Source organism: Ursus arctos, unplaced genomic scaffold (genome assembly GCF_023065955.2).
Source record: "Ursus arctos isolate Adak ecotype North America unplaced genomic scaffold, UrsArc2.0 scaffold_8, whole genome shotgun sequence".
Classification (NCBI taxonomy): domain Eukaryota; kingdom Metazoa; phylum Chordata; class Mammalia; order Carnivora; family Ursidae; genus Ursus; species Ursus arctos.
In genome coordinates this window covers 33,615,313-33,640,518 of record NW_026623100.1, presented here as the reverse complement: position 1 = coordinate 33,640,518, position 25,206 = coordinate 33,615,313, and the positions used below count along the sequence as shown (strand labels likewise).

The 25,206-nt window shown below is 35.8% G+C and overlaps 1 protein-coding gene across 2 annotated transcripts; it reads left to right on the top strand.

Annotated features, from left to right (window-relative positions):
• Window positions 1–11: 11 nt before the first annotated feature.
• C1D (C1D nuclear receptor corepressor) lies at window positions 12–19,969 on the top strand. 2 transcript variants are annotated; one of them, XM_026484328.4, is made up of 6 exons: window positions 75–115; window positions 10,633–10,807; window positions 14,776–14,922; window positions 15,695–15,761; window positions 16,068–16,123; window positions 18,770–19,969. In XM_026484328.4, exons 3-6 carry the CDS (start codon window positions 14,785–14,787, stop codon window positions 18,932–18,934), a joined length of 426 nt encoding a protein of 141 aa, XP_026340113.1. In that variant the 5' UTR covers window positions 75–115; window positions 10,633–10,807; window positions 14,776–14,784; the 3' UTR covers window positions 18,935–19,969. The 2 variants fall into 2 exon arrangements, with proteins under 2 accessions (XP_026340105.1, XP_026340113.1); XM_026484320.4 differs by lacking the exon at window positions 10,633–10,807 and having other exon boundaries at window positions 12–115.
• Window positions 19,970–25,206: the final 5,237 nt, after the last annotated feature.

The window sequence follows — 25,206 nt, the reverse complement described above, 5'->3', positions numbered from 1 at the left end:
GAGCCTCGTGAGGTTATCATCGAGCGCCGCCCGCGCCGCGGAGAGAGCCGGCGCCTCTTTGACGTCACCACCGCCCGACTGCTTTTCCAGGAGACTGGAGTAGAAGGCCCGCGAGGTATTATTCAAAGCTGGGGTTTGAGTTTTTCTCCTGTTTCTGCGAAAGTTCACTTCTTCCGGGAGTCCGCCTTTTCATCCCCCTGCTGACTGAGAGAAGCGGGTTGGGCTGCGTAGCCTTAGCGAATGCGTTCCCTCTCATCCGAGCTTTGGGGGCAGCATTGTTGCAGGACCCCCGCTTAGGCTTGGCCTGCGGCTGCTTGCCGGCTTTGGCTAACCTTGGCCCCCCACCTCTCTCTCTCTTGGTCTGGCCTTTAGTTTTTTTCTCCTCAGCTCCTCTTCTTAAATATTGAGGTGGAGGAGAAATTAAATGACTTAACAATTTTCAGCTGCCGTCAAATCTTGTTTAGGGACTAAGGCCAAAGTGTAGGATGTGGGGGAATAACTTTACTATGTTATCACCGTTTATCTTTCACATACGGCCTGCCGCTGCAATATTAGCCCACCTGAGATGGTAGGATAATTTCGATTCAAAGGTGAAATCTGTAGTCGATAATCTCGACAAAGTTTTTCTTTATGTCTCAGGAAGGCTAGGTGCGATTCAAACTTCTGTTTAAATTGTCTTTAATGTCTTTCTGTGTGTTGACTGCAATTCAATTTTGGCTTGATAAAGATGTATATGTCCCGGTAATTAATCTCTTTGGATTGTCTGATAATATACTGAACCGAGAATTAACTGTACTTTGGCGTTGGATCTGAAAATGTTGGATCCGAAAATTCAGACAGTTCCTATTGAAATTCAGAGAACCGTTTGTGATTTATGGACATGTTAGAACTCTTTGTTTTGTTGAAAGATAAAATACTGAAGGTGTGAACAGTGGTTTTCCAAAATGCTACCGTATGTTATAGCTGCCTTCAAATAGTTAATGTTTAATGTATCACAGGTCAGAGATGATACAGTTTTTCATAAAACTGCTTTTGATTTTCAAATGGTTCTTTATATGTGTTATTTCAGCTACTGATTCCAAACAGTTACCCTTCAAGTATGGCTTTGAATAGTCCATATTGGATTAGGATATTTGGTTATTTTCACTTCAGTAAATTAACAACTATTACTACTAGCTAATGAATTGAGTGGTAACTGAGCCAAGCACTGTTGTAATAGCTTTACCAATATTATTCATTTAACTTTCACAATAGTCCCATATACTGTTATTATTTTAGAGATGAGAATATTGTAATAAGAAAATTCCATGGTTTTGGAAGGTAATTTTGCTGCTTCATATCTGTAATTTTGAAAATACTTTAAATTAAACATTAGCATTAAATAATAGAAGTAAGTTAATTGTAATCTGATGTAATTATTCATCTAAATTTTGAGCAACCTTTATGTAATTTGTATCATTTTCTATTATCAGACTTTGGGATAAATTTGTTTTCTAGAGGTTAACACCTTCAAAAGGAAAAAGTATCTTTTCTCAGGGATTTTACTTTAAGTTTGAAGGAGAGTTATAGGTGGCATCAACATGGACTTTCTGCCAAAGGAGCAATATTATTGATAGCTTGTTGTATGTATGTTTCACCATTATTTTCTAAGATAATACAGTGCAGAAAGGTCATTACGGTAATAGAATTCTGGCACGACATACATATGCAGATGTCTCAAAAAATTATAAATTGGATTTTTTCTGGCTTAGTTTATAATTGTATGTCACTCTACTTAGCATAGGAATGGAAATAGCCCTAGAAAGTACCTTATGGTATATTTTTCTTTTGGGTCTATGTGGTGACTTCCTAATATCTTTAAGCACAAACTCTAATCTGATATTAAGATTCTTCAGAATTTGTCCCCAGTTTACTTTCATTGGTTTTGAAGAGGTAACAAACAGTTACTAAGTACCTAATATGTGGCAAGACGTTATGTTAGTCATGTGCAGATGTAAATGTCATGCAACATAAATCTTTGAAAGAATAGCTTTGAAGGAATAGCATAAATAATCAGTAGAATGTTCTGGGCAGAGGAGTGTCATGATCTGATTTAGGTTTTTAACAGGATCACTCTGGCGGCTCTGTTAAGAACAGATTGTTGGAGAATGTGGTAGGCAAAAGCCAGGAGACTAATTAGAAAGGTGTCGTAATAATTCACATGAGATTATAGTGGCTTCAAAGGGTGAAAAGAACTGAATATGGTGAGAGGCAGTTCAGTTTTGGATGTATTTTATAGGTAAAGTTAACACATTTGTTTATGGATTGAATGTGGTTTATAAGAGTGAGACAATTGTCAGGGTTTGGGGCTTGAGCAACTTGAAGGGTGGAATTGCCATTAACTAAGAAGTTAAAAACTAGGGGAGGAGCAGGTGTGTGTGGGAAGATTAGGAGTTCAGTTATGACATGTTAGTCTGTTAGTCATCCAAGTGGAGATGTTGAGTCTACCAAGTCTGGAGTTCAGTGGCGGGGGGGGGGTTCACTGCTGGAAAAGAACATTTGGGAATTGTCAGTGAACAGATGGTACTTAAAATTATGAGACTGGAGATAATCACCAAAGGAGTGAATGTAAACAGGAAAGAAAAGTAGTATAAGACCTGAATCTTTAGGCATTTTAGCCTTTATAGGCTTGGGGAGATGAAAAACTAGCAAAGGAGACAGAATAAATAGCTAGTGAGGGGCAAGGACAGTTTTGAGAGTCTGGTGTTGTAGAATTCAGGGCTGAGTAGTGTGTTCATTTTTGTCAAATGCAATGAATGAATGGATCAAGTAAAATGAGGTTTGCCACCTTTGGATTTATCAAGATACACAAGAAGAAGTATGATTGATGGATATATAATAACTAAGTCTGGAGAACCTTGGGAACAAAGAAGAGATACTTTTTTTTGGAAGGTGTGGGAGCCTTTATAGAGGGGGGCATTTGATGCTGGTTTAAAGAATTAATGTTTCACTAGGCTCAGAATATAAGGGATGGGGTGTGAGGATGGGGTATTCCAAGCAGAAGGAAAGGCATTACTTCTTTCCCTTCAAGGCCATACCTCCCAGTCAGTTGTTTTAAGGATGCTTTCACAAGTCCTTTCCTGGTCATTTCCTCATTCTGGATAATTATTCTTGCTCTAAGTCTGAAGAAATTCACAAAAGACACAAATTAATGCTAGTTATCCTCAACCAGGTACTCGCTCAGTTCCCTGACAATTCTTTTATTTATCCCTGCTCCTCCTAGCACATACTCTACAATGTCATGTAAGTGAATAACATTTACTGAGCATTTACTACATGACAGGCACTAAGGATTCATTTATTTAATAGATACTTATATAGCAACTATGACATGCTGCCGTACTTGGAATGTAATAATGAGCAAAGACTTGCCCTGTACCAGGCTTACGGTCTAGTGTGGATGATGGACAATCATCAAATAATCACAGAAATATAAAATTACAACAATGACAGGGAGAAACCAGGACTCTCTGAGACTTACCTGGTGGATGTGACTTGATCTGAGTGATGAGGGAGCTGGGTTAAGCAGACAAAAAAAATGGTGGTGATTGGGAGTCCTCACAATTCTAGGAATTCTAGGGAGAGAACAATGCCAGAGAGGCTTTTATACCATGAGAATAGGGAGAAAATGGCCTCATGGTGGCTAGGAAATTTATGTGTAGAGAAGGGAATCTATTCATATGGTTCTTTGAATATAGTAAAGCTAAAGAATATAGGTTTGATTTTAGCTGCTATGTTGGGGGAAATGACATCAGGCATATTTGGGAATAAATTAAAAAATTTCAGATAACTGAAAAATTTACATATTATCTGTAAAATATATAATTATTATAATTTTTATTTATTTTTTTAAAAATCATAATTCTAAGAGTATAACATAAAATGTACTCCCTTACATTCCTGTTTATTGGTTTCCCAGAAGTAGCCATAGTTAGCAGCTTCTTTTGTATCCTTTAGGAAATTTACATGTATATACAGGTATGCCTTCACACTCATGTATCTTTTTTCTTAAAAACAAATGGGTTGTATTATATGTCCTGTTCAGTTTTTGTTCACTTAATATATCCGAGTTTAGGAATCTGAGCTCCACTTTATACTTTTTCACTGCCCAGAGTATTTTATTGAATGGCTGTATCATAATTTATTTAACCAGTTCTTGTTAATGGGCTTGTTGATGGTTCTCTGCTTTAAAGTTTCAGTATTTTAAAGAGGGTTACAGTAGATGTCTTTGAACATTATCTTGTGTGAAAATGTACTCTTTGGGAAGTATAATTGCTAGAGAATTTGAACATGTAATTTTGAAGCATACTGCCATATTCCCACCCCTCCATACTCAGTTTGCACTCTAATTATTAGTGAATGAGAGACTGTTTTTCCTCACCTTTGCCCATATTAGATACTATCAGTCTTTTTAATTTTTGCTTGTTTGGCAGATGAAAAGTGACATCTTGTTTTAGTGACTTATATTTCTTTGATTATAAGACTGAGTAGCTTTATGTTTATTGGTCATCTGGATTTCCTTTATATGTGAGATTCTGATTTTCTTTGTTCATTTTTCTTTTGGGTTGTAGATATTTTTGTTGTTAAGTTGATTTGTAGAGATTCGTTTTTTTTTTTTTTTTTTTTTAAAGATTTTATTTATTTATTCGACAGAGATAGAGACAGCCAGAGAGAGAGGGAACACAAGCAGGGGGAGTGGGAGAGGAAGAAGCAGGCTCCTAGCAGAGGAGCCTGATGTGGGGCTCGATCCCATAACGCTGGGATCACGCCCTGAGCCGAAGGCAGACGCTTAACCACTGTGCCACCCAGGCGCCCCTGTAGAGATTCGTTTTTATCTGTCTTTGTGTTACAAACATTTTCCCTAGTTTTACATATGACTTTTGACTTGTGTTGGTTTATTTATTCATTTCTGCACGCATACATTTTTAGGAGGGCCAGATAAAATATAGGGCTTCAGGATTTTTTTAGAAGGAAATTTGTGACATTATTGAAATAATTAGACATTCTGGAATGTCAGCCTTTGTTGGAAATTTTAGTAATAAAACCTCATTTGAGGCCACAGGGTCTGTTTTGTTCTTATAAGCTTTTTTCAACAACTGTCACAGAGCGCACCCATTAACCTAGCTTCCCTTTACCCCCAATTATATTTAGAATTGAAATGGGAGGTTATAGAGCTGCTTAAGTATTTCTAGACTGTACTTTCTATTAGGTGTTCCTCAGTTCATGAATTGAGTTATATTCTAAATGTTAGGTTTGTGAGTTAGGTATCTAATTTCACTATAGAAATAATGTGGATAGGTTATATTTTAAGAAATTTATTTATTTATTTTGAGAGAGAGAGCACGCGTGTGTGAGCACACAAGGTGGGGGGAGGGACAGAGAGAGAGAATCTTTCAAGCAGACTTCCCAGTGAGTGAGGAGCCCAATGAGGGTATCGATCCCACAACCCTTGACATCATGACCTGAGCCGAAACCAAGAGTCAGACCTCAATCAACTGAGCCAACCAGGTGACCCTGTATGTAGTTTTTGTTTGTTTTTTTTTTTAAAGATTTTCTCTATTTACTTAGAGAGCACACAAGCAGGGGGAGGGGGAGAGGGAGAAGCAGACTCCCAGCTGAGCAGGGAGCACAATGTGGGGCTCAGTCCCAGGACCATGGAATCGTGACCTGAGCTGAAGGCAGACACTTAAACCAACTGAGCCACCTAGCCCTCCCCACCCCTCCCCTCTACATAGGTTCTTATCTCTATACTCAAAGTATAAGTAACTCATGAAGGCTATCTTTTTTTAAATTACAAATTCAAGATGTCCTGTAATTTTGCCCCTATGTATTTCAGTATGCATCCTTAAATGATATCATTATATAACTATAATGCCATTATCATAGCTGAATTCTAATTTCATAGCAAAATTATCAATAATCTCAGTGTCATCTAACACCTGATCCATATTCAGATTTCTTTGTCTCAAAAATATTTTTTTATGCTTGATTTGAATCAAGATCCAAACAAAGTGTACATATTCCATTTGGTTGTTAGCTCTCCCAGATCTCCTTGATCTCTTCTTCCTCTCCTTCTCCTCCCCTTTCTTAGTTTTTCGTCATCACATTTTTTGTTACAGAAACCAGGTCAGTTGTCCAGTGGAGTATTTCTCATATTAGATTTGTCTGTCTGCTTTCTTGTGGTGTTGGTTCTCCATCCTCTGTATTTCCTGTAAAATGAAAGTTAGCTTTAAAGTCTCAATTAGATTCAGATTCAACTTTTTTTGGGAAGTTGGAAATGCTACAGAGATGGTACTGTGTACATCACATTGCTTTACATCAGGATATTCATAATATGTTTGTGTCCTACTTTCAGTGATGTGAAGATTGATCCCTGGGCTTAAGTAGTGACAGTCTCACTCCTGTGTTGTAAACTTCCCCATCACCCCTTTATCTGTCAGTGATTGTTGCTTGAATCTATAATTTCATTAGGGGTTGCAAAATGGTGATTTTTTAAAAAATTTGTTATTCCTTTACATTTGTTAGTTGGAATTTGAAGTCTAGTTTTATTGCTTGGGAACCTGACAATCAGGAATAACAAGACTATTTGGGGGGAAATTCTGTCAGAACAACTTATAATGCCAGGAATGTACCTTTTCTTGCTATATTCTGAGGTTAAAGGAGCGTGATGGTTTTTTTGATGTGACAGCTTGGCTAGGCTGCAGCGCCAGATATTCAGTCCAAAACCAATCTAGGTGTTGCTATAAAGGTATTTGTAGGTGTGATTAAAATCTACAAATTAGTTGACTTTGAGTTAGGGAGAATATTCTAGATAATCTGGATGGGTTTGATTCGATCAGTTGAAAGGCTTCAGAAGCAGAGCTGAGGCTTCCCTGACAAATAAGAAATTCCACCTGTGGACAGCAACTTCACTTATAGCCAAGACTTCCTGTATGCTCTTCCTTGATGGCCTGCCCTGCAGATTTTGGAATTACTTAGCCAGTCCCCACAGCTGCTTAAAACAGTTTCTTGCAATAAATCTCTTCATATATCTCCTATTGGTTTCTTGCAATAAATGTCTTCAAATCTCCTGTTGGTTCTGCTGCTCTGGGTGAGCCCTGGCTGGTACCAGGAGCAACTCCCCTGATGTTGTTCTCTAACAAAATGGGGTGGGGAGTTGTGGTAAAGGACAGAGAACCTACATTGTTTACAGTGACCGTATGATTTATTGCTCAAACTGGGACTTCTTTTTTTAGTTTTATTTTTTTAAAGATTTTGTTTATTTATTTGACAGAGAGAGAGGCAGCGAGAGAGGGAACACAAGCAGGGGGAGTGGGAGAGGGAGAAGCAGGCTTCCCGCTGAGCAGGGAGCCCCATGTGGAGCTCGATCCCAGAACGCTGGGATCATGACCTGAGCCAAAGGCTGATGCTTAATGACAGGTGCCCCCAAACTGGGACTTCTGAAAGAGAAGTGGGGAGCTGAGTGGATGGTCAATGGGAACAACAGACACAAACTGGGATTGTCTTGGGCAGATTGAGACATATTCATTCTACATGTTAGCTGCTGGTAATAGAACATCAGTATGACACAGCCTCTTCAAGGAGCTTGTAGTCAAAGGGAAGTCAAGTACATCAACAGACAATACCAGATAGTGTTTTAAGTGACATCACAGCTTGTAGTTGTGTTTTTCAGAGAGAATGGGAGAGTGGCACTCAGAGGAGTCTTTACTGGCTGAAGCAAAACCTGATCTTAGTCCAAAGTTTGAACAAAGTTAAGTGGAAAGAGTGGTTAATATACAGAGAGCCATAGGTTAGGGTGAATGAGTGTGGCATATCTGGAAAACTGCCATCGTGGCTATAGCCATAGGATTGGAAGAGGGGAGCAATGAAAGATGAGGTTAGACAAGCAAGGGCCATGTCATAATAGGCCTGGTATTCATACTGAGGGGTTGGGGAGCTCTTGCAGGATTTTAAGCAGAGGTGTACCATGACTAGAGTATCTTTATAGAAAAATCATGTCTTACGCAACTAATGAATCATGGAACTTTACATCAAAAACCAGGGATGTACTGTATGGTGACTAACATAATATAATAAAAAAATATTAAAAAAATAAAGTCAGAAAAAAGAAAAATCATGTAACTTTCTAAAATTGAGAGTGGAAAAAAATTGACAGTTGGGAGACTACTCAGAGGCTCTTGAAATGATCTAGTCAGTGAGAGTGGAGGAAAGCTTGTGGTGTAAGGACATTGAGACCACATTGATGGGACTGATTGGATTTGGTCTCTGAGGAAGGGGTGAAGGGTCACTCCCAGGTTCCTGATTGGATTGACCTTCCTGAAGTAAGAGAATTGACGGCAGGAAGTAGGGGGATGATGGCTTCTCTTCTGTGTGTGATGCTGTGCACTCCTCTTTTTCTGCCTGTATTATGGTTTTCCTTACCAGTGAGAGGAGGGAGGGAGTGGCAATAACATCCTATGGGGATTACTAGGAAAGGTTCCCTCCATCTGCGCTTTAGTCTTTTTTTTTTTTTAAGATTTTATTTATTTATTTGACAGAGAGAGAGACAGCCAGCGAGAGAGGGAACACAAGCAGGGGGAGTGGGAGAGGAAGAAGCAGGCTCATAGCGGAGGAGCCTGATGTGGGGCTTGATCCCATAACGCCTGGATCACGCCCTGAGCCGAAGGCAGACGCTTAACCGCTGTGCCACCCAGGCGCCCCTGCGCTTTAGTCTTAGCCAGAACTTAGGAATGGAAGGAGGCACATTCTCTCCTGCCCTCTCCCATCTCCACCGCTGGTACTTTAGAAGGAGCAGGTTGAAGGGCGAGAAATACCTATAGACCTTGAGAGAGGGTAAAGAGCAGAGGAGGTTGAGTTCTTTTCTTCTTTCCCTTCTTTGGACATTTTACCATGTACAACTTTGGTTGTACAAGTTATTGACCCTCAGATAAATGAGTTAGTGTGTATAGAGTACTTAGAATAGTGCCTGGCTCATAGGCAATGATTTTCAACTGTTTGCTATTGCCGCTAATACCATACATTTCATGGCTTTGTCCTGGGATCTGAGTAGCAAAGGGAACAGAGGGAAGTTTCTGTAGTTCTCTCCTTGTAGCTTTTCCTGTAGAAGGAACAAATATTTAGGAACTGTCTATATAAAATGTTAGAAGAAATCATATGAATTGGAGGAAATTATTGGTAATAGAAGAACCATTATTTTGTAGTCTGTCTTGCCTTTATTTTTTTTAGTTAGGAAAAAGGCAAGTGGTTCAGTTCATATTTAATGATGGTAATTATTCTTACTGCTTTGCTTTCAGTGTTCACCCTAACCCATTTTAACAATAAATAACTACTTGTTTATTGGGGCTTAGGGACCAGGAATAATTTGCAGGAAAAATCCCCGTCATGATTCTGGGGAGGAAAAATATTCTCAAGTAGAAAAATTGGATGAAAAAAATAAAGGCCTTATCGTGTCTTTTATATTTGCAGTATTTGTTAAAAGCCAAAATACATTGTTAAAATATGCCTTTATTTGAATTTCATGTTCTTTGTTCTTTATTACAATTTTAGTACATGCTTTTTGAAATAACAAAATTTAGGGGTGCCTGGGCGACTCAGTCAGTTAAGCCTTTGACTCTTGATTTCTGCTCCGGTCATGATTTCAGGGTTGTGAGATCGAGCCCCACTTTGGCTCGGTCCTGGGCATGGAGGCTGCTTAAGATTCTCTTACTCTTTCTTCCCCCATCCCCTGCTAGCGCACGCATGCTGGCTCTCTTAAAAAAAAGAATCATGAAGAATGAAGAGTTAAAAAAAATGAGTCTGCTTTGATCCTCTGCGCTAATCCCTGCTCCTTCTCAGAGAGAATGTCTCTCTTTTGTATATCTCTTTCTATACCTTTTTCTACATATCTTCATATATATAGGCCTTTAAAAACAAATGGCATATGTTAGATACATATTGTTTTATATAAAATGTCCTATGAATTTTTTCACCACTTCTCATTGTATATTACTACATAAACATTTACTTATTTGTTTTTAATACTCTTGGAGATATGTGCTATAATTCATTTAACTGTTTCCCTATTGATGAATATTTAGATTAGTCTTTCCAATATTATGTTAGAGGTTTTTCATTCAGCAAATGTTTATCGACTGTCAGGCGTGCTACTGAACAAAACATAAAAATTTCTGCTCTCATATGGTTACATTCTTTTGGAGGTGGCCAGACAGTAAATGAATAAAATAAATATGTCACGCTACTAAACACTGAGGTAGAGAAGGAGATAGAGCCCTGGAAGTTAGGAAGGTGCATTTTAACGAAGGGTGGTCAGGAAAAGATTACCTATAGGTGATGTTTGAGTAGAGATCTGGTGAAGGTGAAGTAATGAACTCTGAAGCACTTGGTGCTGGAGAATCATTCTAGGAAGGGAAGAAGTATAAAGGTCCTGAGGTAGGAGCATGCCCAATGAGAAAGGGAAGAGCAGTGAGGCCATTATGGCTGGAGTGGAATGAGCAAGAAGAGATGGAGTGGGAGGAGATGAGGGCACAGAGGAGGTAGCAGAGGGAGTCAGGGCTTTTTAAAAATTTTTTTATTTTTTATTTATTAATTTTACAGGGAGAGTGAGAGAGAGATGAGAAGGCACACACAGAGACAGAAGCAGACTTCCCTCTGAGTAGGGAGCTCAATGCGGGGCTCAATCCCAGGACCCTGGGATCAGGACCTGAGCTGAAGACAGACACTTAACCGACTGAGCCACCCAGGCGCCCAAGTCAGGGCTTTTTAAACCATTGTAAGGATTTTGTCTTTTATTGAATCAAGTGTGGTAAGCCTTTGGAAATTTCCAAGGAGGGTTATGGTATAATCTGACTTAGACTTGGAATGATCACTCTGCTTTCTTGATAATAAACTGTCAGAATGGAAACAAGGAGCCCTTTAGGAGGCTAGTGCAAAAATCGGGGCAAGATGCGGTGATGGCTTATACTGGCTTGGACCAGGGTGGTAGCAATAGCGGTGGTCTGGGACATGGTTGGATTCAAAGTATGTCTTAAAAGATGGGGTGAGAGAGAGGAGTCAAGCACCATTCTATAATTTTAGGTCTGAACATTTGGAAAGGTGGAGTTGGAAAGATTATAGCAGGCAAGATTTTGGTTTGGGCACATTGCATTTTAGAATCTATTAACATCCAACCAGAGGTATTGAGTAAGCGGTTGGGAACGTGATTTGGAGTTCAGTGGGGAGGTCAGAGTTGGAGATAAAGACTTGGGAGTAATCAGTATATTAATGCAATTTGAAGTCCTGAGCTCACCTAGGGAGTAAATTAGAGGGGAAAAAAGGATCAAGGACAGCCTGTGAGCATATCAAGGATAAGAGGCTGAGGATATGAAAAGGATGCAGCAAAGGAGACCAAGAAAGCAGCTGAGAGGGGCGCCTGGGTGGCATAGCTGTTAAGCGTCTGCCTTCGGCTCAGGGCGTGATCCCGGCGTTATGGGATCGAGCCCCACATCAGGCTCTTCCGCTATGAGCCTGCTTCTTCCTCTCCCACTCCCCCTGCTTGTGTTCCCTCTCTCGCTGGCTGTCTCTCTCTCTGTCAAATAAATAAATAAAATCTTAAAAAAAAAAAAAAAAAAGAAAGCAGCCGTGAGGTAGGGAAACCAAGAAAATGTGATGCCCTAGAAACTAAAGGAAGGGAGTGAACCATGTCAAGTGATGAGAACTGAGAATTGACCATAGGATTTAACAGTGTGACTGTGTGAGTGACCTTGACAAGAGCAATTTTGAGTGAGAAGGAGGGGACCTGACTGTAGCCGATTTAGGAAAGACTGGAAGGAGAGGAATTGGGACTGTTAGTATAGGCACTTCTTTCAAGGGCTGGAAAATGGGGTTTTAGCTGGACGGGATAGGAAGTCAAGATGTTTCTTTTGTTGCCAAAGATGGAGAAATAAAATGTGGTAAGCTTATGGTTAATGATAGAGCAGGGGGAAAAACTGATGCAAGAGAACGTGGGAAAGATTGAGAGAAGCATTCAAGGTGTCCATTTTAATAAATTTGCATGTATGTATACAAGGATTTCTATAAGCTAGATTCTTAAGACTTCTTGAGTCAAAGGGTATCTACATTTAAAAAAAATCTATACCAATTTATATTCCCCCTTCATTGTATACCCTGGCCAACACTGAACTTTGCTCATCTTTAATATTATTGCCATTCTGATGGGAGATGTCTGTATTATTTTAATTTGTAGGAATTCTCTATATAATCTAACTAATTCTTTATTATATTTTGGCAAATGTTTTCTCCCAGGCTGTTTCTTGCCTTTTAACTTTGCTTATGGTATACTTTTACCATGTAGATTTTTTTTTTTTTCAGTTTTTATGTAGTTAAGTCTGTCACTCATTTCCTTTTGTAGCATTTGGGTTTCATTTGGATTATATAAATATTTTAATAATCTTTTAATATGTTTATACATTTACCTTTTTAATTCCTCTGGAGTTTATTTTTGTGTGTTATGAAATAGGTATCTCAGTTTTTCATCTTTTTCTGTGTTCTTAAACAGTTAAATACTATAAGAATTAACTGTTTCTTAATGGTTTGAAAGAAATTACCTGTATCTTCTAGACTCGGAGCCTTTTTGGAGGGTAGATCTTTGAGCTTAAAATTTTTTTTTCTGTGGTTAATCTAATTGGTTTACATACTTCTTTTGAAGTTAATTTTGAAAATTGATTCCCCCACCCTGAGCACCTCATTCTTTTCATCCAGATTTTCAAATTTATTGGCCTAAAATTCTGCATAAGGAGAAGAAACACTGTTTTCTCTGTATTGCAGTGTATCCCTTGTACTTATACCATTATCTGGGCAGCAGCTGCTAGAGCCTTCCAGGATCTAGAGATTTTGATTTAGCTGTTTTCAGCCCTCATGGCCCAGTTCTTAGTGCCCTTCATCTTGGAGTTCTTCATGCATTCACCTTCTCTTTTGTTTGTGGGGGATTGCAGGCTCCTTGGCTCTCTTTCCTATCACCCTGATCCCATTTGCTCTTTAGCTTCCAAAAATTTGTGCTGTTGAGGTCTGCTGATGGATACATGCTGTTTTGGGTTTCCAACATTACTATGGACTTATTTTTGGATTTCTTATGCCATTTTGGAAAGATTTTGGGAGGGATGGGAGGCAAATACATATTTTTAGTTAGTTTTTTTTTTTTAAAGATTTTATTTTTTATTTATTTGAAGAGATAGAGACAGCCAGCAAGAGAGGGAACAGAAGCAGGGGGAGTGGGAGAGGAAGAAGCAGGCTCATAGCGGAGGAGCCTGATGTGGGGCTCGATCCCAGACCGCCAGGATCACACCCTGAGCCGAAGGCAGATGCCCAACCACTGCGCCACCCAGGCGCCCCTAGTTAGCTTTTTGAAATAGGAAGTCACAATTCCTTCTTGTGTGGTTTTCTTTTATCATAGTCCTTTGTTCAATTACTGGTTGCACAGTAGTTAGATAGTAACTCTATATAGTAGACTCTAGTAGTGATAGTCAGATGGACTTCACTTTTTTTTTTTTTTTAAATGAAACCAGATGTCTCAGGAGAATGTACTTGTTGAATAAAAATGTTGATACACTGTCACTAAATATTCCAATAGTACTTTTTAAAGTTAAGGGACATAGTCATAACATTTAGAATTATAAGGGACTTTACAGATCATTAGACCAACTTCCTTATTTTATGGATGAAATATTTGAGACCCAGAGACTTTCAGTGATTTATCATTGGTGACAAAGTCAGTGATCAAGCAAGACAGAAAGCCCAAGTCTCTTAACTTCAATTCTACTGTGCGTTGCTATTTTACACATTCTTGGTTGTTCTACTTAGCTTTGTGATAAAAGAGGTATTTTCAGCTAATATATATTTTTTAAACCTATGGATGCTACATATGGCTTAGAATTGCTTCTGAAAATTTGGTCTTAGATATCATATTAAATATGTTAGTGTGGATTTTGGTTTTTCTCACATAGATATGTATTATGATATAAATGTGAATTTTAAAAGAATGGGCTGTCAAGATATACTCTAGCCTAAATGAAAATCATATCATTTATTTCTCCCAAGTTTCCTCTTTTCTGCTGGTAGACTATATGTGATTTATGGACTCTTTGAATTTGTTATTTATATTTTAAAGAGGGTTAAAGAATATATATAAATGTAAATACAGGCTTAAAAATTATTTTAGTAATAAGTAGTCATAAGCTATTTCAGACCTAGATTTTCTAATTTTTTAGTTTAATGTACCATGCTGCTAGATCAACACTGAAATTTAGAAGGGCTAAAATATATAAGTTTTTCAAAGAAAGAGCTTATTATTTTTTCAGCAAGCATAAGGGATAGGCTATACTCATCATACTTTCATAGCTTCACTTGGTCTTTAACTTCAACGGGTTTTTTTTTTTTTTTTTGAAGTTTTTAAAACGTGGGATTTTGATTATTGATAATCCATGTTTGGTCTTTTGTTCTTGAAAGGCATTGAGGCTCTGATAGGTATAGCATTAGTGGACTTGGGTGGGTTCTCTTCTCCTCCTACCACCTCAAACTATTTGAGGAGAGGAAGATTGAATGTAGTTGCTCTAGAATTATATTTTAAGAAGATTTGTTTAGTTGTCTTCAGGTTTTAACTCTTAGTACTTTTTAAATACATGATATAACCTATTGATTTTGTTTTTGTATACTGAAGAGCAATCTCTGTCTCCCATGAATTCTAAGAATTTAATTTTTTTCCAGTTGGTCATAATGGCAGGTGAAGAAATTAATGAAGATTATCCAGTAGAAATTCATGAGTATTTATCAACATTTGAGAATTCCATTGGTGCTGTGGATGAGATGCTGAAGACCATGATGTCTGTTTCTAGAAATGAGTTGTTGCAGAAGGTATTTTAAAAATGTAATTTCTAAAAATGTAATTCTTAAAACAGAGTGCTATGTTATGAAAACATATAGAAGTGGATATAGATTAATGACATGTGCTCCTTTTCCCCTTAATTTCAATTTTATAAGTGTTTGGGTATTTTTAGGGGGTAAAAACAAAACAGAATTCCAACCTTAGGAAATACTTCCTAACTATATATTTATTTTGACTTGGTTTTGAGAAAAAAGGAGCACTCACAACGTTCTTTTTGACAGACTCTATCTTTGACCTTTTAAATATTACAATGATGTTATCAGGGTTTCTGGAAACCCTATACGACAAAAAGAGTAAATTGACTTTGACAGTCTAAAACAAATCTCATTATGTTTCTTCTGTCTTTGGTATTGCCTAAGCATTTTAGCCTGCCTCTTATACATAAATGCATCATGTACAATGTTTATATTGATAAATTACTTTTGACGTACAAAATCCAGATCGTAACTCCTAAAATTAAAATAATGGAAAAGAATTTTTCTTAGATTATACACATTCCTTGTTTAACTAAAGATGATACCATGAAGTGAAAATTTATGGACAAAAATGACTGGTTAACAGAAGTTTTTCTTTTTGCAAATTATTTCAAGATAATTTGGTTATTGGATTATAGGAAATGAAAGAAACATCTCTTTAATACATTATATTTGGTGAAAGTTTAAAATAATGTGATGGTGCTCAAAATTTGTATGTATTTCTTTTTTCTTTTCTCTCTCTCTCTCTTTTTTTTTTTGTTAATAGTTGGACCCCCTTGAACAAGCCAAAGTGGATTTAGTTTCTGCTTACACATTAAATTCAATGTTTTGGGGTATGTATATTAGTTTGGAGTTAATTAGCAAATTATTTATTGTGTCAAAGGTGATTTATTTTTTAAACGCTAACACTTTATATACAGTTATACTTTACGGCAATTTTAATAGATATATATTTCTTTATATCAGGTTACCAGATATCCATGAGGCACATAAAAATTTAATATTACATAGAGGTTGAATAATTTAAGATTTAGTTAATCATTTTTTGTGACATTTCTTTTTTGTAACTAGAGTTTCTTTAATTAATGCTCTTAATTAATATATATGCCATTTTATTCCATGAAATCTTTGTCTTGTAGTTTATTTGGCAACTCAGGGAGTTAATCCTAAGGAACATCCAGTAAAGCAGGAATTGGTAAGATTGCAGTGACTTTCTTTTTGTTTGACTATCTGTTGTGGTATTCCTGAAGTCAGAGTTACAGGACCTTTATCATACTAGTGAGGGAGAACAAAATTATTTAGAGTTCAAATTATGAAAGTGAGCCAGATTTCATCATGTCTTTTCCTTACCTTTGTCAGAGAAATGGTGTTCCATATATTACATAAATCTCTGGATGGGAAAATGTTACAATTCAAGTAATTATTTATATCTTCCATATTATTTTTTCTATAAATTCTTGAAATCCTGTTCATCTCTACAACTGCCTTTTTTTTTTTCTCTTTTAAACTCTTACACAATTCTTAAAAGTATATTGTAGTTGATTTACTAGCAAAGACGGGAAAGTTTCTCCTCCACCTTTTCAATTCTTCCATTAATTCATTTTCTCAGCAGTAAAGAATCCAGTTCAGCAACAAAGCTAAAAGCTTTTTTGGCACCAGTTGTATGTGTACTGTCCAGTAATTCTGCATTAGTGACATATTTACAACCTGTAATAAATCTTCTGGGTTTGTCTTTGTATTCCATTTAGATGTATAAGTACAGTATATAAGGTCTAGTATCTTGGAGTTTTTGCTGACTTCAAAAATTAAATCATTTAATATGAAAGAAAAAATTAGAAATCTAACTTATGGTTACCTTCTTGACTTGGGTTTATGAATAAGAATATTAATAAATTTATTTTTTGTGTTTATAAAATATAAGGTAAATATGTGAAATACACTTGACACTGTATTATTATTCTCAAGTCTTATGGTGGTTGATATGTGTGTTATTTACAACTTAGTAGAAAACTTGGTCATTTATTTATAAAAAAATGAGTAAACCCAGATATCTTGTCTTCATTTTATAAATATATGGACTAAGGCAATGTCTTTTAAAGTTCTTCGGGGAAAAACAAATTTATTTTTAAGTACAGAAATTGTGAAAAATACTTAAAGCAAAAATGTAAAACAATATGAGGCACAGATCTTGATTTGACCAGTGATACTGACTTTAAAATCTTAAGAAGTGTGCCCTGTATCATCTGTTTTCAACTTTCTATATGGACTTTACATTTATAAGGTTTCTCATTTTTCCTTTAACACAAAGTTATTTGTAGTGTCTTAATACTTAATTCTGTCATTGGAAACGGATAAAATCATCATCTGTCTTTTTTCTCTGTCAGAACCCACTTTATGGAGGAGTACATTCATATTCTAGACGATGGTTGGCACATAAAAAGCATACATAAACCCATTCCCCTTTTCTGACCTTGTGACAGACATCACTAATTGATCACAGAGTTAGTGTGTGAGAGGAAACCTATTTGTCATATGTATCATGAATGGGGAAAGGCTTTGAAAATAGTCAGTTTATTTATTCAACAAATAATTGAGTGCCTACTGGAAGCCAGGCATTATATCCAAGTGAGATGATTCCTCTGTGAATAAAGCTGATAAATACTACTACCTTTGTGGCAGATGCCAGACTCTAGTAGAGGGAGACAAGCAATTAACATAAACAAATAATAAATATATAGATATATAGTATGTTAGAAAGTTATGGGGGAAAAAAGTAGTGTAGGATGAGGGAAATTGAAGTACTTGAGTAGGATTGCCATTTTAAATTCTAAAGGTAGGGCCTATTAACAAGGTTAACATTTGAGCGAACTGGAAGGGAGAAAGGGAATGGCTGTGTGGATATTTGAGGAAGATCATTCCAAGCAAGGCTGGGGTGGGTGTGTGTTGGGAGGATTTGGGCTTTTACTCTAAGGGAAGTAGAGAGCCATGAGAGGATTTTGAGAGAGTTGTCAGCCTTTCACAATTAAAAAATTCTTGGGGTCTACATTTTTCTGAGTATATTTCTATAACTATTTTGATTATTTTAATGAAACTTTCTTTTTATCAGTGATCAATCATTTACTATGCTATTTTACGGCTCTCATCCCCTTTATTTCTCTAGTGAAAGTATAGAATAGCCCTTTATTCTGATTAATGGTCTCAGAAGATTTGAAGTGGTATGGCAACCTATTGTGTTCCTCACCTTGTAAAGTCTGATTAGAACTGTATATTTCATTAGAAAGTATCATGTGCTTATCAATTAAAACTATGAAATTGAACAAAAAATCTTGTATTTTCATTTTGCTTATTTTAATTTTGACACTAGAAGGTAAAATAAAAAAATAGTTAAGTACTACTTCTTCCATTTCCTGTTTAGAAAAGTTTCAAGAGAGTTTAATTTGTATGTTGCATACGAGTATATGAGAGCTCTATTTTAGATTATATACTTCAGATACATAAGAGTTATTATGTGAATTTAGGTTAATGTAAAATTAAGAAATGTATAACCACATGTAAACAATTGAGTGTTTATCTCTGTAGTGATGTCTTAGTCTAGTTCCTCCCCTTTTGAAACACTCCAAATACTTCTGAAATGACTTTTTAATGTCTATTCCCCCCAGAGTATGAACTCCAGGAGAGCATGGAGCATGTTTATCCTATTCACTTGCACTTACTAGCACCACTCAATAGGCAATGAATACATATCTGTTGAATTTAACTGAGGTATAGTATAATAAAACTTAGTGGTGGTGAACAGCTGAGTAAATCTATGGCCTTTTTTTTTTTTTTTTCCATCTTTAAGGAAAGAATCAGAGTGTACATGAACAGAGTCAAAGAAATAACAGACAAGAAAAAGGCTGGCAAGCTGGATAGAGGTGCAGCTTCAAGATTTGTGAAAAATGCCCTTTGGGAACCAAAACCTAAAAATGCATCCAAAGTTGCCAATAAAGGAAAAAGTAAAAATTAACCCTTTGGTTTTGATGTACACATATGGAAAAAGTACATCATCTTTATTGTTTTCCACAAAATAGATGGTTGTGTGACAATGCAAGGTTTAAATGTATTCACTATTGAATTCATATATAAAATTTACATTTTAAATTTGTAATGCTAAATATTCTTTTCCCTAGAAAGATTAAGTTATCTTTATTGATTTTCCTATAGAGCGTGATGAGGTTTTTAATATTGTGATATATTTTATATTTATAGTTTATCATCTCTCTTGACAAGACTCTTATTTCCTTATATAGGTCAACCTTTCAAGTACCATTTTATAAGCAACGAGGAAATTTAAGTTAAATGTTCTTTGTAAACATTTGTCTGTTTTAAATGAATAGTGACTTTATGAAGTATGCTATCTGAAGGCTAAAGTTATAAATACATCTGTTTTCACTATATAAATGAAATGACTTAAATGTCCATTTTTTTTCTATGTAGCTACTTTATCATGTTTTCATGATTTTGGGAATTATTGCTTTTTTGATATTTGAAGTGTGAAATTAAAACTTTAAGGTTATATTTTAATTCTTGGCAATTTGCCTCTATGTCCCATTTGAGGTAAAATATATTCTCATTAGCTTTAGATGGAAAATGAGGCTGTATATTGATGGCTGAATTTTGGCATGATGGCGATACCCTATCAATAAAGGACTGTAAAGGTTGTATAGCTGACTGTTTATTTTTCTCTTTTGTGTAAATTTGCCCTTGAAATTAGGAAGATACGTTTTAGAAATCATTAGGAATAGAGAAATTCATGAGTTTTTGTTGCTTATGCATTGTGCCCATAGATCTCTTGGTCTCCTTTTTTTCAGATTTTTTGATTACATGTTTTTGAGGTGATATCAAGTACATACAGGTATTTTGAATCAACATTCTATGTTTATATAATGCCACACTTAAGGAGAGGACAAGTCCACAGGAGATAATATTGTGTTTATATTCTGATTTATTTTTCCAGAATATTTGTTACAGAGAATTCTATGTATTAAAAAATTTTTTTTAATGTCTGAGTCCTTGAATTTTAATTATATGTTCTTAATGCTTTCAGTCTTTGAATCTACATCATTATATATAGGAATGCCAAGTATAGTAAAGTACTTTAATTTTTGAAAAAGAAGTTGTTAAAATTTTCTGTGTGATTAATTCTCCATAAGTAACCTTGAACAAATGGATTTCTTGATTTATGGTAGAAGATATTGGAAATGGTCTTAAAATGTAATGGATTTTGTAAAGCATGTTGAACTCTTTCTATGACACATGAAGAGGAAGTCACTGATTGATACAGAGGGTCTTCTGGCTCAGATGTCAGACAATTTTTGAAGTGGAAGAACATTTATAGTTACTTCATTCCTTTTTTCACCCTCATGCTCTCAAATTTCTAGCTTTTTTAAAAAGTAACTTCTTCATGAGAGAAGTAAGTGTTATTATGAGCAAGTGTAGTGTACATGTGTTATTTACTACAAAGAAACTTTAACTTGCATTTCTGTGTATTTTCTAATTTCATAAAGAAAAAATTAACAATGTCATACAGTTGCAGAAAATCATTAGCCAAGTTATTGGTTTGTGAAAGTCCAACTCTAAATTCTGTTAAATTGGAGCTGCTTAGTGAATAATTCTTTCAGTGTTTTATTAGTAGAAATAAAAAACAGTTGAGTGTATTCCTTTTTTAATGTAGAATTTGAAATACTTGGTAGTATTTCATAGTAGTAGTGCAGTGGGTGTTCATTTCTGTTGTTGTTGTTTATTCATTTCACAAATATTTAATGACATTTACATTGCCAAATACTATGCAGGTTCCAAGGAAGACAGCTCCAGCCTTTATTCTGTTTTTATAAAGTATTATGAAAAAAGTAGTCTTTTTGTTCAGTTCAGTTTTCAGAGTTACTAGAAAATTTATGACAAATTGTGCTTATTAACCTTAGTCAGAACCATAAAGGGTGATGGGTTATCTATTTGACTATGGTATAGTTATTGTTAACATAGTTTTTTCCAAATGACAGTCTGCTCTAAGTTTAGATGTTAATCACATCTTTTATTAATCTCTTTGGGAATTAACAAGTTGGAGAGGTTATAGCTATAGATATTTTTAAGATTAGAATTATAGACTATTAATCTGATACTAAATAATGAGATTTTTGTCTTTTAATATTATTTTAAGTACAATTTTCTTGTTCATAGTTGCAGGATGGGAATTCATTTTAGTAAAGTAGAATATGTTAAGAGGAAAATCGAAGGTTGAATTATGGTTTACATTCCTGGAATTAGGAGGCTATGTCAAGTTGATTGGTTTTTAAGATACCTTACAGATTAAAAAATTGTTCTACTTAGCTATTAGAAATGGATTGGTATTATTTCTAAATAAGGGTTTTAAAATTGACAAGAAATGTAGGAAATGCTTCAAAAATGGACAATGTATTGAATATAGATACTTATTTCTTAAGTAGGTCATTGGAGAAAGAGATGCTGTAGGAATCATTCAGTTTATGATATAGCGAAACTATAATTTTATGCAGCAAATTATCAGAAATTCTGGCTTTACAAAGTGACATTAACTGAGAAAGATTTGAACAGTGATTCTGACCCTCATGTAATAGCTAAGTTTGGTATATAAAGGGAAGAAAAAGCATAGCATAGTTCATAAACTTGCCCTTGCCCAAATGGCTCCTTTACCAAATGACCTTGGTAGCAACCTATTTTATATAAATGTGATCTGAATACTTTACTAATAAAAACATTTCCTTTTCCCTGTGTCCTGGTCTAAAACGCCTCGGTTTTGGAAATACAAACTACAGTTTGTTTATATTGTATATTAGCATTTTATAGTTATCATTAACAATTATGTTAGGGAGAAAAGTATACAGGACTTCATAGAATTCTGTAGATTTGTTCTACTTTAATTTGCTATTATATTGCTTTTGACAGGATTTTAAGAAAATGCTTTGAATGTTTTTGGTTAGAAGGTGTGTTTTCCTATCAGAGTGAGTGTCATAGAGTACTCTTTGGAGCAGCCACCCTCTGACTTGATGTGCCTTTCAAAAGTGTTCATTTTATGGCATAATGTTTAATATAGCCAGGAAGGATTAGTAAAATTATCTAGAAAAGGGATAGCTATAGTGATCTCTATTGGCAGTTGAGGTTCAATTTTAATTCTGTTCCCCCCACCCCCAAAAGGCCAAAAAACCAAAACCAATCTAGCTCTGTATTATTCTTCTGTTCATAAAAGGTTGAGAAAAGATGCTAGCTCCCCCCACCCCCCGCAATAAACCTTGAAGTTAAGCAAATGTATTGTGGCAGAATAACTGCATGCAAGATGTCAATTTTGTAAAGTGATTTATTTCAGATAGTGTACAAAATTTGATGGTGGGGGAAAAATAAGCTTTTATAAATGAAACATTTAAGAGACTTTTTTATTATTTGCTTTCAGTTTAGTGTTGCCTTTTAGGTGCACCATTTCAGTTTGGCAGCTACAATAAATGACTGAAGGAAATTGAAGATGATAATTCAACATTTCAAGATGCTTCTGCTGAAATGAATGTAGACCTATCTAGAGCTTGAATTTAAAGTTTATAGTAATACAGTTTTTTAAAGCCGAGTACCCAGGAAATGATATGCTTTGAATGAGATGATTAGGAGAACTAGAAAAGAATACTTTCAATCCCTTGTTATGTGGGTATTGTCTATTGAGAGTCTATGTTGAAAATGTTAGCGTAAAAAGAATAGAGGCTTGTTATGTACAATTTACTGTAGTGTGTACAATTCATCTTGGATCTTGTCCAAAGAGGTTTAGTTATTAAAATAGCAGAAGAGTTATTGTAACAAGGAATCACCTGATTTAGTGCTATAGCATGGATTACCTATAAATGGTGCTGTAATGTATCTGGCTGATACTGTTTCATCTAGTGACCTTTGCTCTCTCTTATTTTTTTTTTTTTTTAAAGATTTTATTTATTTATTCGACAGAGATAGAGACAGCCAGCGAGAGAGGGAACACAAGCAGGGGGAGTGGGAGAGGAAGAAGCAGGCTCATAGCAGAAGAGCCTGATGTGGGGCTCGACCCCGGATCGCCGGGATCACGCCCTGAGCCGAAGGCAGATGCATAACCGCTGTGCCACCCAGGCTCCCCCTTTTTTTTTTTTTTTTAAAGTTTGCTCTCTCTTAATAACCCATTCTATGACTTATTTAAATAGAAATAATTTACTACCCTATTTCTGATACTTTCTTTTCTACTATCATTCCCTTAAGAAAGAAATCATTAAAAATGTAGAATAGTTGCTGGGTTTTATGGGTTTTGACAATATGTAGAATAGTTGCTGGGTTTTATGGGTTTTGACATTTTTGAGTTTTAACATTAATGATTTTGACTATTTACGAGTGACCTTAGAGGTCCATGGGGTACATGGTATTCTGCAGTTTCGCCAAGGCATAGTCCTAATTCCCACTAAATGCCATGCAGAATGGCATTACTCAGCTAATGATGTGGCCTAGCAAATCTCCCAGCAGTCACAGTTTCTTCCCTCACTTACAGTCTCATGCATTTATTCACTCATTCATTCCACAAATATTTATTGAATCTCTCCTATGTGCCAGGTTCTATTATAGGCATGGGAAATTCAGCAGTTATCCAGACAATGTGTGGTGATTGGAAGATGTCAAATTTTATCATGTGAAAATGACTGCTATGGGTTGGATTGTCCCCCAAAATGCATATGTTGAAGTCCTCTCAATCCCTTATAATGTAACTCAGAAATAGGGTCATTGTGGATGTAGGTAGTGAATATTAAGTCATTAGGGTGGGCCCTAATCCAATATGATGGGTGTCCTTATAAAAAGGGGAAATTTGAACATAGACATGCACAGGGAGAACATCAGATGAAGATGAAGGCTGAGATCAGGTTGATGATTATGTAAGTCTAGGAATGCCAAAGATTGCCTGCAAACCACCAGAAACTGAGAGGCACAGAACAAATTCTCACAGCCCTTGGAAGGAACAAACCTTGCCAACACTGTGATGTTGGATTTGTAGCCTCCAGAGCTGAGAGAGCATACATTTCTGTTGTATAAGCACCCAGTTCGAGGTACTTTGTTATGGCAGCCCTAGGAAATGAATACAATGGCTATTCTAGGAGAGAAATTTAAAAGATTAATAATTTGCATGTGAAAGTATGTGTAAGAAACTATGACACAAGGTGAAAGTGTAATTCTGAAGAAAACCAGGAACCTGTATAAATTTATTCGGAATATTTTTGAATTTGAGCAAAGATCTCAGGACTTAGACTTGGAAATGTCAAGGGTCTGTTATACTCATTCTGAAGCCAAAACGTTCAGACTTTTCTAGCAGACATTGTCAGTTATGATTGAGTGTGCCATCTTTTAAACTTGGTTTGAAGAAACTCATTTCTCTGAAGGAAAGAAAACCCTGTCAGGTTTCCATGGAGAGAATATTTTCACCAAGCCTATTATTATGTGCTGTGTGGTCTTTTCCTAATATAATGCAGCAGTCAGGTTCAAGTAATGAAAATAAATACTTAACACATCTTACCCAAGTTGTGCTTATCCAAGAGCACAAACCACTTAAGAAATCTCATATTGAATTCAGCTTGATAGAGTTCTTTTTTTTAAATCATTCCCCGCCCCCCACCCCCAAATTCTAAACTGTACAATGTGCCAATTCAGTTTTCTTTCTTTAAAGTTAGGTATTAGAGAACTCAGAAGTGGGTTTTACTCTTAATGGTTTGGGCCCAGTTTAATATTTTTTAATATTTTAAATGCTGCATATTGATGTTCAGCTGTTTAGAATTAATCAGTAGATTAAACATGGAAGACAAGATTGTAAACAAAATCCACCCTGACAATGTAAAAGTAAAAGCATATAGAATAGAAGTGAGTTTGAAATGGGATGAGGACATCTCATATGTGGAGAAATCCTGACGCTGCACAACACTGATGGATGAATACAGTTTTACGTTTATTTCAGTAGTAAAGGTAATAGCTCTATTATTCTTTTTTAATTCTTACATGAAGAACTGGAAGGATTAAGAGGGACTAGTATAAATTAAATTCTTATTTTTAGGATGGGGAGTCAGATGAGGTTCAATGAAAATTAGCAGTATAGATATACATTATGAAGGTAATCACCAGAATTAAAGACAGAAATGATTTGAAAGTGTTAATTCTCACTTGGCATTATGGAGATGAAGTGGGAGCACAGATTTTTTTTTTTTACATGGTTTGGTAAAAAAA